Source organism: Malaclemys terrapin, chromosome 17 (assembly GCF_027887155.1).
Source record: "Malaclemys terrapin pileata isolate rMalTer1 chromosome 17, rMalTer1.hap1, whole genome shotgun sequence".
Taxonomy (NCBI): Eukaryota; Metazoa; Chordata; order Testudines; family Emydidae; genus Malaclemys; species Malaclemys terrapin.
In genome coordinates this window covers 13,153,010-13,168,912 of record NC_071521.1, presented here as the reverse complement: position 1 = coordinate 13,168,912, position 15,903 = coordinate 13,153,010, and the positions used below count along the sequence as shown (strand labels likewise).

At 43.8% G+C, this 15,903-nt stretch overlaps 2 protein-coding genes across 10 annotated transcripts in view; one reads left to right on the top strand and one right to left on the bottom strand.

Moving 5' to 3' along the window:
- The window catches only part of SPTAN1 (spectrin alpha, non-erythrocytic 1), a 72,319-nt gene extending 71,823 nt beyond the window's left edge, over window positions 1–496 (top strand). For all 8 annotated transcript variants that reach the window (XM_054007506.1, XM_054007511.1, XM_054007510.1 and 5 more), the window contains one exon: window positions 159–496. In XM_054007506.1, the coding sequence (XP_053863481.1) occupies window positions 159–284 (126 nt within the window). In that variant the 3' untranslated portion in view covers window positions 285–496. The remainder of the gene's footprint in view (window positions 1–158) is intronic.
- DYNC2I2 (dynein 2 intermediate chain 2) lies at window positions 487–15,568 on the bottom strand. 2 transcript variants are annotated; one of them, XM_054007513.1, is made up of 9 exons: window positions 15,364–15,568; window positions 11,880–12,140; window positions 10,887–10,996; window positions 9,656–9,813; window positions 3,619–3,728; window positions 3,131–3,298; window positions 2,442–2,674; window positions 1,545–1,702; window positions 487–954 (listed from the first exon to the last, which is right to left on the bottom strand). In XM_054007513.1, exons 1-9 carry the CDS (start codon window positions 15,439–15,441, stop codon window positions 716–718), a joined length of 1,515 nt encoding a protein of 504 aa, XP_053863488.1. In that variant the 5' UTR covers window positions 15,442–15,568; the 3' UTR covers window positions 487–715. The 2 variants fall into 2 exon arrangements, with proteins under 2 accessions (XP_053863488.1, XP_053863489.1); XM_054007514.1 differs by having other exon boundaries at window positions 487–769.
- Window positions 15,569–15,903: the final 335 nt, after the last annotated feature.

Genomic DNA, 15,903 nt, shown 5'->3' with positions numbered 1-15,903 from the left:
AGCTTCTGCCTCTGTGGCCTTACTGTAATTTATCTATCTGTAACAATCCAATCCTTCCATTACCTTGAGAAGGAGGTTAAGTTCTTTACCAATGAAAACAGTTTTGTCTTCACCACTGCGAGGCTATTAACCACCCTATCTTCAATTTTGTCTTTCAGAACCTGACCAGGGAACAGGCAGATTACTGCATCTCTCACATGAAGCCCTACATGGATAGCAAGGGCAGAGAACTTCCTTCTGCTTATGACTACATAGAATTTACACGTTCACTGTTTGTGAATTGATATAAAAGCACTAACCTTTAAAAATACAAAGAATATATTCACGTTTGCCAACTGTAGCCCTGCATGCGTCTCCATCTTTGTGTTCTACAATAATCAATGCTACTTTCTGATGTAACCTTAAACTGCTTAGCTTAAAACTCTTAGGAAAAACAACAAATATTGCAGTGTGCTTCAATAAAAGTTACTGGTCCAAACTGCAGCAAAAATTTCAACTTGTGTTTAATCATCTTGATGCTTGAGTACCAATTTCAAGTGCAACTCAAACCCCAGTAGAATCTCTCATTACATAGCTTCAGGTAAAGATGGTCAGAGTGACTAGGACTTACCTTGCTCTTCATTACAAATGTAATGGATCTGTTTTACAGACCAGTTTTGGGTAGAAAGGGTAACAACCCTCTCCTGTAGCAAGATAACACAGGCCTGTTAGTGTCTCAATCAGTGACTTCATTTGCCAGCTGCTCAAGGTGATTCATTTCTCTTGGTCCCTGTTGAATAAAGTCTGAACTCAGCTGCCATATTTTCAGCATCCCACTGGCATCCCCTGCTGCCAGAAGCTGAGGTTGCTTGATGTTAAACTCTAGGCAGTACACAGCAGTCTGAGCTGAAGCTTGCTTTATAGAAACTGCAGGCTTCTGGGAGCTCTTTCCGAAATCAAACAACTGCACTTCTCCTTTAAAATAAATAATCCACATCAGTCTTTACTGTAAACAAATGTAATAAAAACAGTGTTCGTTCAAGCTTTCCCTCCAGCCTGGCAGCACTAGAGCAGTGTGGATGAAAGTCCTCCCCTGCTGGCAGTATCTAGATTATGCTGTGCCACAATGAAGTGTAGATCTACTCACGGGAGTCAGGGCAGGTTGAAACCAGCTGCTAGCAGAAGTTCTGCTGCAGCCTTGCAGACATCTTTAAATGCTAGGCCAGTTTCTAGTGTCAGTCATATTGCAAACTACTAGTGCTAAAAATGAGTGCTTTAAACACCTGAAAGCTGGAAACAGTTTTAGCCGTGGCATGGTATAGCAAATTTCACCTATCCACGTAATGGGCAAGATATGACAACTGTAGTTGATACTCCAGACCTGATAATCTAAAAACCCCTGCATTATACCAATTGACAGCTTGGAAACCCCAACTTTCAAACAAATTAAGTTTTAAGCCCGTGTGGGAAGTGCTAAACAGTAAGCTTTTACATAGCACTAGTATTAGAACCCAGAAGAAAACCTGGTTTTTCCTTCTAAGAATAAGCAGCTAGAGGGTACCTACCTTCTCCAGTGGCAGCTGCAAAGACCAAGGGTCGTACTGGAGACCAGCGCACACTAAACAGGTACTTCTTTGATAACTGGAGAGAAATAAGGGGCTGTGCCTGCAGCATGGAGTGCAAGTGAACATGTCCATCAGTACCGCCACTCAGAAAGAGATTCCTGGAGAAAATGAGAAACACTTCTTAGGGGATCAGTATTAAGAACACAGAGCAGAGTTCACTTAAGCAGCCTGAGAGTTGATGCCCAAGTCTGTGGTTTCTTTATGTATGGCCTTTTTGACTGAATGATATCAAGATTCCTCTTTTTTTTTTTTTTTGTTAGCCACTACGAACTGCAGTCACATGAATCACTGCATCTTTGGCCCTGTAGTCTCCAGGGACCTTGTATTTCAGGATCTTGGGGGCTAGCATAATCTGGTCACTCCCATGCAAATTATATGCAGTACCAGGACTCCCACCATGTTTCAAGAAAACAGATTTATGGACATTTAAAATGGTTTGTCATTAAATGATGCACCTACAGACTGAGTGTACAGTTCCAAATATAAACTTAGATGGCTACTAATGAAAGTCACAAGTAGCATGATGGGCAGTTGACTCTGATGTGGAAACAGGCTGTCCCCTAAAGTTGTTAATGGAACTATGGGAAGAGTTGTCCTGAATAAAAAGAGCCCAGGGGAAATAAGGACAATGCTATGGGCTTCAATGAAGTTACACTGAATGTGCCCCTTGTATAGGTGCAAGTTCTTGCAACTCCCTTGAAGGAAACAGCTTCTGGCATATGGCCCTTGATTTCATCTTTTCCACCCCCCTAGGTCACTCAGGAAAACCACAATTAGAACAGTATGGTTGTGTAACAAACTAACATTTGGTGCCAATGCACTCTGCCCATTACTTGCCTGTGGAAAGGTGAGCAGCTTACACAGTACACAGGTCCACCATGAGGAGAAAAGGCAAACTGTGCAGGTGCCTTGAGGGGAACAGAGCTACCTGTCCTAGGGACAGCAGTGGTCTCTACCGCAGTGGAGCACTTGAGAGAATATCCACCTTCCACACCAATGATAAACACACTGGGATCAAAGTGGGAGAAAGAGAGCGAGGTCACACCCACAGCTGTCTCCCCACGTGTGCGCTAGGGGAAAGGGGACAAACCATCCATGAGACACAAGGACTCAGAAATTTAACATGTACATGAAAGCCATACTAATCATAGCCTGCATGACCTGCACCAACCATTTAACATTTCCTTTTTCTTTTTACAGAACTGATCCTCTAATAAGGATTCAAGTTCAGGATGGAGAACTTAGCTGCTTACAGCTTTGGTCATTTAGCTTTAGTTCAGGGCAAGGCTGCTGCATCCAAAACTTCTAAGTGGCCAGTTTCCACACTATCCTTTGGGTTGGTAATGGGAAAGCCAAAGTTTACTGTACTTGTTGATAAATGGGCTTCATTCTCTCTCTGCTTCCCCATCACAATGGAAGCTACAGCCACCTACCTGTGCTCTCTCGTAACCCAAGCTATTCTAACTCACACCAAGCCCATTAAAAGGTGGTTTCAAGTCAATGTTCTCTGGAATTATTGAACTCACCTTCTTAAGTTTCATACTCCGAGGGATCTGCTGAGCTACTAAGGCGAATCCTTCAACTAATGTCAGCTGACCATTTCTCTGTGTCTGCCACACAAGGATCTTTCCATCTGTGGATACACTCAGAATCTGGAAGTTGTGACTGTGCTTTGAGTCCTGTAACCAGTCAACCTGTTCCCAACATGAGAAAACGCTGAAAAGGGGCCTTGCCAAGCCCAGTAACCCCACATTCAAGAACACTATTAAGTCTCAGGACAAATGACATTAGGTGACACTACCAACAAACCAGTCTCATGAGGATTTGCCCTATTCAACTGTGTTGAGGTTAAGTTAATCTAGCAATGAGAATTTAAAGATTTCAATGCAACTGTGCAAGTACTAAGCTGGTGTGAAGATGTCCAGGAAATGGATGAAATGTCAGGATTGTGATTCCTCCCCTGCCCTCCAAACCCAATGAACACCCCACTAACGTGTGGACTGCCCCCTATTACCTGATAAACTGGATCTGTATGAGTGTCATCTGTCATCCCTGTCCTCCAGATCAAGGGGTCTTCTATCCTGCTCGTGTCCCATATCAAGACCTCCCCACTGTAAAGGCCACCTGTAGATGACAAAGGATCAATAGAACATAAGCAATGGCTACTAATGGAAGTCACACGTAGCATGATAGGCTCTGTTTACTTTGTTATTGACTGTAAATAGGTTGGCCCCTAGAAAGAGTTGTCCTGAACAAAAAGGGCCAAAGGAAAATAAATTAGTCTCTGGTGTAACCAGGAACAATGCTATAGGCTTCAACTGATTTGCATCCACAGGGGACACATTCTGATGCAATGCTATGTAAAAGAGTTTCCGAGATGATTCTGCCTATTCCTGCTCATGGATATTGCACCACCTAGTGGTACCTAATGGTAGAACCTTCTAGCAGTTAGTGTTCTTGTGCCCCCTCCTACCTTTTGCCTCAGTGTCTCCAAACATTCTGAAGGCAAGGCCGCAGCCCCTTCTACCACCTCAGTTTCTTCCACTGCAAACCAGACATGCAGAATAAACCAGGACTCTGAGAAAGAGGGGAAGACGGGTAGGAAGTGTGAATATGCAGAGACATCTTGAAGAACTCCGGTTACACATAAGTAATCTTCATTTTTTCAAGTGGCTCTGTATATTCCAATTTATGGGACAGATTGATAAGCAGTGCTGAAGATAACCTGGAGGCAGGAACAGAGTCCTAATGCTCCAGACTGAAGCACTGCGCTACCAAATCTACCATCAGCCCTGGAGGCCAAATCAAGAGCATAATACTTAGTAAAAGTGTGTACAAAATTCCAGGTCTCAGCCCTGCAGATTTCAGCAGCAGGGACTTGCTTAAGGCAAGCAAAAGAAGCTACCACAGCTCTGGAGTAATGTGATTGTACCATCATGTATAATATTCAACAATGTGTTGTTTAATCCATCTAGAAATAGTCTAGAAAGATGATATAACCCATATAATTCTTAGCATAAAACACAAATAAGCTGGATGATTTTCAAAACTTTTAAATTACGTTTAAATAATATGTAAGAGCTCTTCTTGCATCCAAAGTACATATAACAGATTCCCCCTTTTTCATACGAGGCTTTGGAAAAAATGCCTGCAAAGTAATTGATTGATTTAAAAGTCAGGTGCCACTTTTGGCAAAAATCTGGTTTCAGGCGTAAGAACTACCTTATCTTTATGAAAAGCAGTAAACAATGGATCAGACATCAAGGCATTCAATTCACTCACCCTTCTAGCTGACATTATGCCAATAATGAATGACGTCTTAACCAGATAAAAACAGGTTTAAAAATTTTATTAATGTTAAAATATTATATAATATACAGGTTAAGAAAAAAGAGTGTCTGTACATCTGGGTATAGTGCTTAGATTATCTACAAATACAAAGTTTGTTTTAAAAGTCATAAGATACATATAGAGCATAATCAGCAATAACCCAAATTTAGGTGAGTAAATTTAACAATACAGTTTAGATATTAGCGTCAGGTACATCACTCATGAAAAGTTATACAAAGAGTTGGTCGTGGAAAGCAAATATATCAATGAGTGAAGATTTTCCCCTAGTAATTGAGAATTTAGGGTAGGTTGTCCATTAGAAAAGTATTTGAATTACTTTCCTGACTGCACTTCTCATCGGCACTCCAGCTCATCCCTCCTGGTACTGGCAATGTCCGGTGATGTGTTCTAGGTAGATGACCCTCAACTACTTGATGGCTTCCGACACCATGAGTTGCCGCATCAGCCAAGAGTAGTGTTGACCGATTCCACATTCTCTCAACACTCACTCGTTACTGGGGACCTATACCCCCAGGGCTCCGACGATCGGCGCGCGAGTTTGGACCTTGTAGCCCCTTGCTCTCAATGTGTCGGCCAGAGGGTTGTATTTCTCCAGCTTTCGAGATCAGGCATCGCGGAAAGCCGGGGTCCTGTTTTCAAGGGGAATTGTGACATCCATCATAATGATCTTCTTCCAGTCTTCGTTGGTGATGACGATGTCCAGTCGCAGTTGTCTGTCCATTCCAGGGATGGCGGAGTTCACAGCAACCTTCCCCACGGGTGGTGGGATGGCTCTGATCAGGCGATCTTAGATGGCGTTGTGGCGCAGCTGCCAGGCTCTAGAATGGGGCTTGCAGATACACAAAAAAAAATCCTATCTTGATTTAAAAATTTTCAGTAATGGAAAATCCACAACAAGCCTTGGTAAATTGTTCCAATGGTTAATTACTCGCACCATTCAAAAGGTACTCCTTATTTCCAATCTGAATTTGTCTAGCTTCAACTTCCAGACATTTGATCATGTTATACCTTTCTCTGCTAGATGGAAGGGCCCATTATTAAGTATTTGTCCCCATATAGATACTTATATATTGTAATAAAGTCACCCCACCTTCTCTTTGTTAAACTAAATCCTTTTCAGAGTCACTGCTTCCCAGGAAAAAGTATGTATTGCCTACATTCTTTGTTCCTAGATGTGCACATTTACATTTAACTGTATTCAAATGCATAGTTTTGCTTCGCACAGTTTACTAAGCAATCCAGATCGTTCTGAATCAGTCACCTGTCTCTTCCTTATTTACCGCTCCCCCAATTCTCATGTCTCCTGCGAATTTTATCAGTGATGATTTTATATTTTCTTCTAGGTCATTAATAAAAATGTTAAATAGCGTATGGCTAAGAACCCATCCCTGCCGGTCTAAACTGAAAACATACCCACTCAATAACAATTCCCCATTTACAATTACATTTTGAGACCTATCAGTTAGCCAGTTTTTAATCAATGTGTAACGTGTGGCATGTTAACGTTCAGATTCCCTGACAAAGGAAGGATATGGGGAATTGGAATGGGTAGTCTTTCAAACTGTATGGCATAGCTCTTTTCTTTAACTTCTAGAACCCATTTGTCTGATATTATAAGCCTCCATGCACTCTAGCCTCTCTCCAAACAGAGGAAGGGAAGGATCCTAGATGGTTGGTTCTTGACTCTTGATCTTCCCATCACATCTGAGGTCTGACACGAGACAAAATAGTCATAGAAATAGGAGAATGCTTAGATTTAGGTCTTGATTTAAATGACCTCTTCTTATGCTGTTCTGAAAGAATGTAGCCTGCTGGTACTGTTGTTGACATCTCTGATTTGCTGGGTAATAAGTTGAAGATGACTGTGGATAATACTGCCTCTGATAACGCAAAGCAGCCATCTCCTTCTAATAGAAGCAATTAAGACCAAAGAACGAGTTTGTCAATCTTTCTCCTTCAATTTTTTCAGTAACTCATCAGTATTTTCACTGAAAAGACCATCCCCTTCATCGTTATGTCTGTATCAATCTCCAGAGAAAAGGAACAAAGCCAAGCACGTCTCCTCAGCATCACTACAGAAGCCAATATGCTAGCAGAAGAGTCCAAGACATTAAACAAAACCCTAAAGGAGTGTTTCACCATATTTTGACCCTCCGTTGAAATTGTGTTACTCAATCTCCTTTTGTCATCTGCCAACTTCTGCACAAACAGCAGTATCTTCTCCCACAAGTGAAACTGACAGCAGGACACGACAGCTTGGTAACTTGCCACCCTAATACCAAAGGATAAAGAAGAGAACACCTTTCTCGCTTAGGAAGAATCTTCTTCCCCTCTCAGTCAATAAGGATAGGGTGAGCTTGTCTAGATCTTGCTCTGCTACTGGCAGCAGCACCACCAGCGACTTAGGTACAGGGTCCCTATGAAAATCCTTCTGAGGGTAAATGATCTAGCTTGCCAGCTTTCCTGGAGACAGGTTGACAAGAAGCAGGAATAGACCACACGGATTGAGCTGGCTAAAGCAAAATCCAAAATAGGTAGGGATATCCTATTCCTGGAAGTAGCACCAAGAATGTCAAACATCGGATGAGAAGTCTCTTCCACAGGCACTGAAGGCAGATTCAAAGTGGACATCACATGATCCACTAATTCATGAAATAGTGTAGTATCCTTAAAAGGGCAGGAGACTGAAGCAACTCCCACATGCTCATCTGGTGACAAATCAGGATCACAGTGAGTGTCCACATGCTCCTGTTCAAAAAGAGAGGCTATCAATTATCAGGCACCACTGCCTGAGATGTAGACAGATCTGGAGGAACTGGATCTGGGATTTCCAAATCACTGGATCCTTAGCAGATGAAAGCTCACCTCTCCATCCATGTGGAGGATAACTAAAAAGTTCCTGCAGCAGCTCCCAATAAGGCCATGACACCAAGGACTGTCAGTCTTCCCAACAACTGGGATTCAGGAGCATCCCCACAGGAGGAGGACCAAAGAGGAAGAAACAGGCCTCTTAATTCTTCCTCTAGCCTCCTTCAGATATGGATCTGGCACTGGATCTGCGAGAGAGTGCACTGGAGATACCAAAGGACCTTGAGGGAGGTAAGGAGGAAACCTTTGCGAGGATCCTGTAGGAGTCCTAGGAGGAGGACGTACAGACAGTTCTACTCTCCTTACAGATGAGGAGACCAGCGAAGCCTGCCTCTTTCTCAAGGTCCTCTGCTTTTTTTGCTCAGATCTGAGGATTGATCAGAAGCCTCACAGTGAACCTCAGATATCACGTAACAGTATTCTTCAGAACTGAAAACGTAAGTGGAATCAAAGCAGGAGCCAAGGTCAGAGACGAAGAAGTAGACAGCAGCGGATCCAACACCAGACTCATGCTCCTGGCTCCCAAGCCTGACCCCAAAACCAACCTTGACTTTTGGAGCCATAGAGGCTCTGTAAGAATAGAATGGATCCAATAAGACAGCCACAGCCAACCACGTGGCCCTTGATTCTGGCATAGCAAAGACCTAATTGCAGGAACAGTGAGAATTGGAGCCAAAGCTGATAGGGGTTCTGACTTCCTGGAATCCTCCAACTGCTTCAATTTTCTTGAAGTCACAGGAGTCAATAGTGCCGCTCAGATCTTGGTTCCGATGACTATCCGGATCCCAAGGGTTTAAGCTTCAAGAGCCTCCTTCAGGAGAAGCCCTTGCAATCTGTTCTGCCTCTACTTGTGAGCTCTGGGGTATCGAAGTTGAGCAGAGAGAATACTCAGATGGAGAGTGACCTCTCGCAAACACTTGAGGCACCTGACGTGGTCATCCACTGCTGAGAAGACAGTAGGGCATGAAACACACCTCTTGAATCTTGGTTTCTTCTTCCTCTTCAGTTCCACCATCACCCAGAAATGAAACACTAACAATTAAGTAACTATTTCTATACTTATACTAACTACTATTAACAACAATATAACACCAATGAATACTCAAGAAGAAAGAACTCCAGACCCAAACAGTTCACTTCCATTCAATCTTGTGGTTGAAAGGAACTGAGGTGGTAGATGATGCTGCGTCCCCTGATATAGCCTCGCTCTCAGACGGCTGAGGGAAGGGGTACAAGAGGATGCAAGAGCACTCTAAGAGACAATGCTAAGGGAAGGTTCTGCCATTAGGCATCACTAGGCAGCGTAATACCATACGTGGGAATATGCAGCCATCTTGAAAAAGAATACTTATCCAAAGATTGATTTTGCCCTCTCTCCCCCATCTCCCAGGTTGCCCACTTTCTTAGCAGGAATCTCTAGGTGCTCCAAGAGGTAGTATAAAACAGGCAAAGCCTACTAAGAGAAGGGAAGGTCGCACTGAGACAAGGGAAGGTCCTGATTCCTAGTGCCTCGGATGAAACAGCAATTACACATTTGGCAGCAACACTTCCCTTGCCTTGGGGCTTGGGAAGTGACTGAGGAAGTGCACTGCCATTCCTCTTGGGAGGAGTCCCAGGTATAGGGTGACCAGATGTTCCGATTTTATAGGGACAGTTCCAATTTTTGCATCTTTTTCTTATATAGGCTCCTATTACCACCCACTGCCCTCCCAATTTTTCACATTTGCTGTCTGGTCACCCTACCCAGGTAGCTCTGTAGAGAAAATCAGCAGCACTAGTTGAAGAAGATAAAGGAACAATTAAAAATAAAATCTAAGGCAAGAGCAGTCTACCAATGATCAGCGAAGGCTGTGATGGATGGAAAGCCAGGCACATGACAGAACTGGGAACATCCACTACTAGATCAGGACACTTTGGATTTAACCCCCTTCTGTCCAGGTTCCAGGTACAAACATAGGATTTTTCTGTGCTCCAGTCCCCGTCATCCAGTCTGGAAAAGAAAAGAAGTCAAAATGGAAGTTACACCTCATCCAGTCATTGTTACATAGAGACACTCAGCTAAGCAGATTCCCATTTCCATTGGCACGTGCTCTCTGGGGCTACAAAAGGCTTTGTTTAGAGGAGGCTGGGGTTACAATGCATCTCTGTGGAGTGCTAGGTTTATGGGTATGTGTTGGTGCACCCCACTATGATGGGAGTGTTTGACAACAGTTCTTTGATATAAATCATTATTACAGGACAGGACCTATTAACTATACTAATAAGGGAACAGCCTGGAATCCATATTTGGGAAAGTTACTTCACAGCCACCATTCAAATAAAGCACGCACTTCCTCCTTTTTAAGTTACCAAAAGCAACTGTTCTGCAGAGAGGATGAAAAGCCAACAACATTTCATTCCAACAAGGAGTTCGGGGTTTGAAAGTGCTCTACAGAGGAAAAGTGGTGTGCTGCTGAGCAGTGACCACTGCAGCTGAATAAGGAGAACTGATAGGGGCTGAAGTGCTACTCACCATACTTGCAATAACAAAGCAGACTAAAATGGTGGTTAGCCCTGCTGGAAGAAAATCTAATCCAAATAATATCTGGCATGCGAGAACAGTGTTGAGAGCATGTCTGTGTATGGGCACCAGGTGTATTCTATATGGGCTTGGAGACCACGTGATGGCTAACAAGCAATTTATAATGAAGGCAAGTATGCACATCCAACCATCCCACACATATATACACACACTGCAGACACGTACAAACATACACCTCCTCTTTACATTTTTCAACAGAATCTAAGAACAAAACATTGAGAAAATATACATTAGTTTTTGGGATTGGAGATAATGGACAGAGAGGAAAGGGAAAGGATATCTGACCTAAATTAGAACTGCCCTTGGGTTCTGATTTTTCTGAATATCAATTAAATATCTTTTTCAACATAAATAAGTTGCTTATACACATGGTTAGTTATTACAAAGCAAGTAAACATTCTCCAATGCTTCTGAATGCAGGCCAGTCTGAAATGTCTCACAGACCATTCTCAGTTGTGCTCTGGATCAACTCAGGTGCTCACCTGCCATAAGAACATGCAACAACTGATCCAGTGGCATTCCAGGAGATGCTGGTCACCTGCAACTTCTGATCCTGAGCCTCTGGGTACGATAAGCTATGCAAACAGGACACCTGGAAAAGATTAAATCCAAATACTGAGCAAACAACCTACGGAGATACAGAGAATTAGGATCTATATTCAGAGACTGAAGAAAAAATCACGTTATCTCCACAGACCAATATCCTGGTCAGGATCCACACTCCCATTCTCTTTATAGCAGCAGAGTCTGGGGAGAGAAACTGTGGTTTGTAGATACAGGTAAGACAGAAGTTTGCCTCCTGTTGAGAGCATCACACGCAAAACTCTGCATGCTCCCACCAAACCAAATGTCTCTCCATAATGTCATCTCACAGTGGGTCCACTCTACTATCTTCAGAGCAATTACAGAAAAGACTAAGAAGCCCATACCCGAAGGCTTGGGGCAGTCCCACTCCACAATTCTGGGGATTTAAGATTACACTGTGCTTTCAAACCATAATCTGATAAGAGGTAGCAATAAACATACCCAGCATGCACCAATAGCTACCAGCTGCCCACATTCCTGGACACGGCACACTGGATAACCATCATGTGACCAGGCCAAACCACAGGCACTGCAATGACTTCCAGAGGCTGCCAGACAATTATTAATACACTATTTCCTGAAGAACATGGCAGGAAGATCTAAATGAGCAGAGATTTTAAACTGCACTGGTTGCAGAGAGGAGGAAACTAACCTACTACAATTGTAAACTTCCTTTTGATGAAGCCAGTATTACACACTGTTGCTACTCACAAGGACAGGTTACCTATCTAGACTGGGGTGAAGGCAAACAGAGAAAGAATACTTATTTTCTTATGAACAGAGTCAAGCAATGACAGTTTCAGCACCAGGTAACAGAGCCAACTATTCCACAGTTGTTGCTATGGGCACTGTCTAGTATGATCATATTGCTCTGAATTCTATCAACCTACCGATTCATTCTGATCTACCCAGTTCACCTCAAAGCCATCGAAGGCATGACTCATCCAGTTTTTATTCAGCTCTTTGATAACAACATCCTCCACTCCCTGAAGGAATGAGAGCAGGCCAGCATAATCCACAGGAGCTTCCTTCTGGAGATCCAAGTCTTGGATAGTCTCCTCACTTTGATCAGTCTGCATGCCAGCATCTCGGCTGGAATGGGATTGTGCTGCAGCCTCCACGGTTGAGATCTCCCCAGTCTGACAGCTTTTCTGTTGGAAGAAAAATAATGTTCTACAAATGAAACAACGAAAGATGGGTGCACAGAAACCCACTTAGGACATTTCCCTTTTGTCAGTCAATATACTGAATATATACTCGAAAGGGACCTTGCATATTGGGTTCCTAGCTAATTGGTGCCTGGTATGCATTGTGGAGTCCTGCATGCAAGAACAGTTCTCAGGCCAGTGGAGTTCATGTTTCACAAAGAGAAGAAAAGTTATCAAATCTAAGTATACCTCTAGCAGGTCACTTTATGGAGCAACCCTGGTTTTAGTCTCAGAGAAACAGAGGTCACTTGCTCCTTGACTTCCCTCAAATCAACAGGGTGATGATACAGATGCCAACCTTCTATTACAGTGAATAGGTACTCAGGAGAATAAGTAGGAAAGGACAGTACCAGAGTTATGAGAGTGGAAACATAGAACCCAATTTTAACTGATGTATAAGGCACTGGGGTCCACACTATGTATGTACTGTACTACTAGGGTAAGAAAATTCAGTTACTTTTAGCATATTATCAACATGAATGGATATAGATTCCCCTCATTCTTGCTCCTCCAGTGCAGCATACCTACATAAAAATGGCCACACTGGGTCAGACAAATGGGCCATCTAGCCCAGTATCCTGTCTTCCAAAAGCGATGACTGCTAGATGCTTCAGAGGGAATAAACAGAACAGGGCAATTACTGTGTGATCCATCCCCTGTTGTTCAGTCCCAGCTTCTGGAAGCCAGAGGTTTAGGGACACCCAGAGTATGGGGTTGTGTCCCTGACTATCTTGGCTAATAGCCACTGATTGACCTATCCTCCATGAAATTATCTAATTCTTTTTTGAACCCAGTTATACTTTTTGCCTTCACAACATCCCCAGCAATGAGTTCCACAAGTTGACTGTGCATTGTGTGAAGGAGTACTTCCTTATGTTTGTTTTAAACCTGCTGCCTATTAATTTCATTGGGTGAACCCCTGATTCTTGTGTACATAAACCCCTCTTCTCCTTGTGCAGAGTATCAGATTACTTCTATCTCCAAAGACCATTATTATTGAGGCTCTTTGTTTGTCACAGTCATGGCTTTGATAAAACTGGTGACTTTTAAGGTCTTTAAAACCAGTAAGCAAGACTCCTCCGTGGCTTTTACAAATTTGGCTCTATACGTGTCCAGTGAAGTATGGGAGAGTGAGGTGCTGTTTTAAATAATTTTTAATGAAAACAAATTTTAAAAATAAATTCAAAAACAAAGGCTATTTGGTCAAAGCAATGTGTGTTCATGACTTCCTGGATTTTTTTCCATATATTTATGACCACTGTGGTTTTTTGCCATGACAAAGAAACAGCCTGAATTATTATTAACCAGACATCAGCAACGTGCTCTTGCTAGGTATTTATACTATGCCTATAACCATGATGTCTCAGCACTGTATAAGACATACAGCAAGCCAGTCCTTGGACCAGACTTCACAGTCTGGATCCAACATCTCCCACAGGGTTCCAGAGCCTACATTCACAAGGAGCCACAATCTTTTAGAAATGTGCTGAGCCCATCAGCCTGGTTTATTTTTCATTTTGCACCTTTATCCACATCTCAGCTAGTGGGAGTAGTGCTTAATTTTGACAGTTCTTCAATTTTCAGAAGGGTGCTAAAAACTGCCTCAAACAGACTACTCCACCAAACAAAACATTATAAAACAAGAAGATACAGAAATATCTGTGCTGAGGGTATCTGCTACCTGCAAACAAGTAAACATGCTTTCCTAGCCAAGATCTGCAGTCTGGATTTTCTGCAGCATTCCATATGCCCCTGGGGCACAATATAAAGAACAGATTGGCCGTCCACAGCAGCTTTACATAATTTAGCTCTTGGAATTTTCAAATACAGATGTGGCTTCACTCCAGTTTCAGCAACCAGCCAGCTACCCAATGAGAAATAAAGCAGTTGATGGAACATTGCTATGGGTTCAGCAAGTCAGAGTGTTTCGAAGCCGGAATGAAGGAATAGATGGAGAAGCAGGTTATAATTAGCACTTCCACTATGAAAAGGTGTGAAAATGGGAGCACTTCTGAACGTGGACTGGAAAACTAAAGTTCCTATGGCAGCACTTAGTGCTTGTACTATTATGCACTCAAAATTAGCTTGCCTTCTGCTTATGTAGGATTATGCGAGCCAAAGATCTGGACTAGCAGTGTAGATGGTTTACAGAAGAAGAAAGGAATAAGAGATTTCTGACTGACTTGAAGAATACACTTTAGATGTGAATTCAGGGGTTCTAAAAGTATAACCCTATCTGGAAAGAAGTAAAAAAAGGATTCTCAGCAGGAAAGAGCTTCTACTTTGCTGACCTTTCTCACAGAGGTAATTGCTACAAGGAAGACAACTTTGATATGAGAAAGTAGAGGGAAGCTTTTCCAAGTGAAAAATGAGGATAGCAGGCTTTTGAGAAGATTTTTGGGGTAATGGCTTTTGGACCTGACCAGAGAGAGAGGTCCAGTCATCGCTATCTCTGCGGTCGAAGTTGCAGTCTCACAGCTGTATTGTGCAATTTCTCCCTGTGTTTGCCCAACAGATCTTTGAGAGAGGCAGCACCCATCAACTGGGATCACCATTTTTATGTTTTTATTTGTTTTTGCAAACCTTGAGACTGAGATGTTCACCTCAGGTACTGAGGCAAGTTTGAGGTGTGTGTTTTTCTGTACTTTATCCATCTTGAGGCAGGCTCTGTTGGTGGGAATTCCTTATATTCTGGGCAGAGCCACTGAAGCAAAGAACTATTCCAGCAGCTCCAGGGCAGAGAAGACCAGAATCCCTCAGATTTTATTTAACTTATCCTGGGGAATTTGTATTTATTTTAATTTGAAAGATTTGTTTCCTCATCAGAAATATCCAGAATAAATTAGACCACCTCAATGAAGTTGTCCAGGTCTACAATGTCAAAACGCCTCCCCTCATCTGAGTCTGACTCCCGAGTCCTGAGAGGATGACAAAGAAAGTCTGAAGGGGCAGGACAGGGTCGGGGTCAGCCTGCCCTGGCAGTAGTGGATGGGGCGGCAGTTCATGCAGGGAGGCAGCATGGAGCTGCACGGGACAGACAGGGACGCTCTGCTCCGGGACCCGGGAAGGCGAGCGGACGCCGGGTGCAGGAGAAAGGGCCGAGGTACCCACCAACCCACGGCCGCGGCGAATAGCTCCTGCCCCCACAACCAGCACAGCCGCTCACCGCCTCGCAGCGGGTCCCCTGGTCTCTTCGCCAAAGCGACTCCACATCGGCCCCGCACGCCACGCCGTCCCCGAACATCCCGGCGGCGGGGGAAAGGCAAGCGGTAGCGGTGCGTCCCTCTAGAAGCACAGAAGCCTGGAGTCCCGATCCCGAGCGGCCCCCGTCGACCTCTCTAGAGCCGCCATCTTCCTAAGCCAGCCGCGTAGGTTCCCATGGAGACCAGAAAGGCACTGCGGAATGACGTCAGTTAACAGCGACAATTCCGCCGTACTACTCTGTGACTGGCATGACCGCCATCTTGGTTAAGGGCACGGACCTTACAGAATACCCAACGCTTCAGACGGCCACCTTGGTTAAGGGCATGGAATCTCGGGCCTGGGGGAAGGGCCTAGCCCGACCCGCCATCTTGGTTAAGGGCACAGGGTCTGTTTAGGGCGTGTTGCGTGAGCCTGCCGTTGTTCCCTCACCTTATCCGTTTAGGGGGCATTTACCTGGGCTTAGACCCCGGGACTGCAACGTGGGGAGGGAGCGTTCCGACTG

Excerpts from the sequence above, each read along its gene's own strand:
- DYNC2I2 (XM_054007513.1), bottom strand. The coding sequence starts at position 15,441 with ATGTTCGGGGACGGCGTGGCGTGCGGGGCCGATGTGGAGTCGCTTTGG. Across the intron at positions 3,299-3,618 it reads ATACAGATCCAGTTTATCAG|GTTGACTGGTTACAGGACTC; the intron begins GTAATAGGGGGC and ends TGTTGGGAACAG. Across the intron at positions 955-1,544 it reads TGCAGCTGCCACTGGAGAAG|GAGAAGTGCAGTTGTTTGAT; the intron begins GTAGGTACCCTC and ends TTTATTTTAAAG.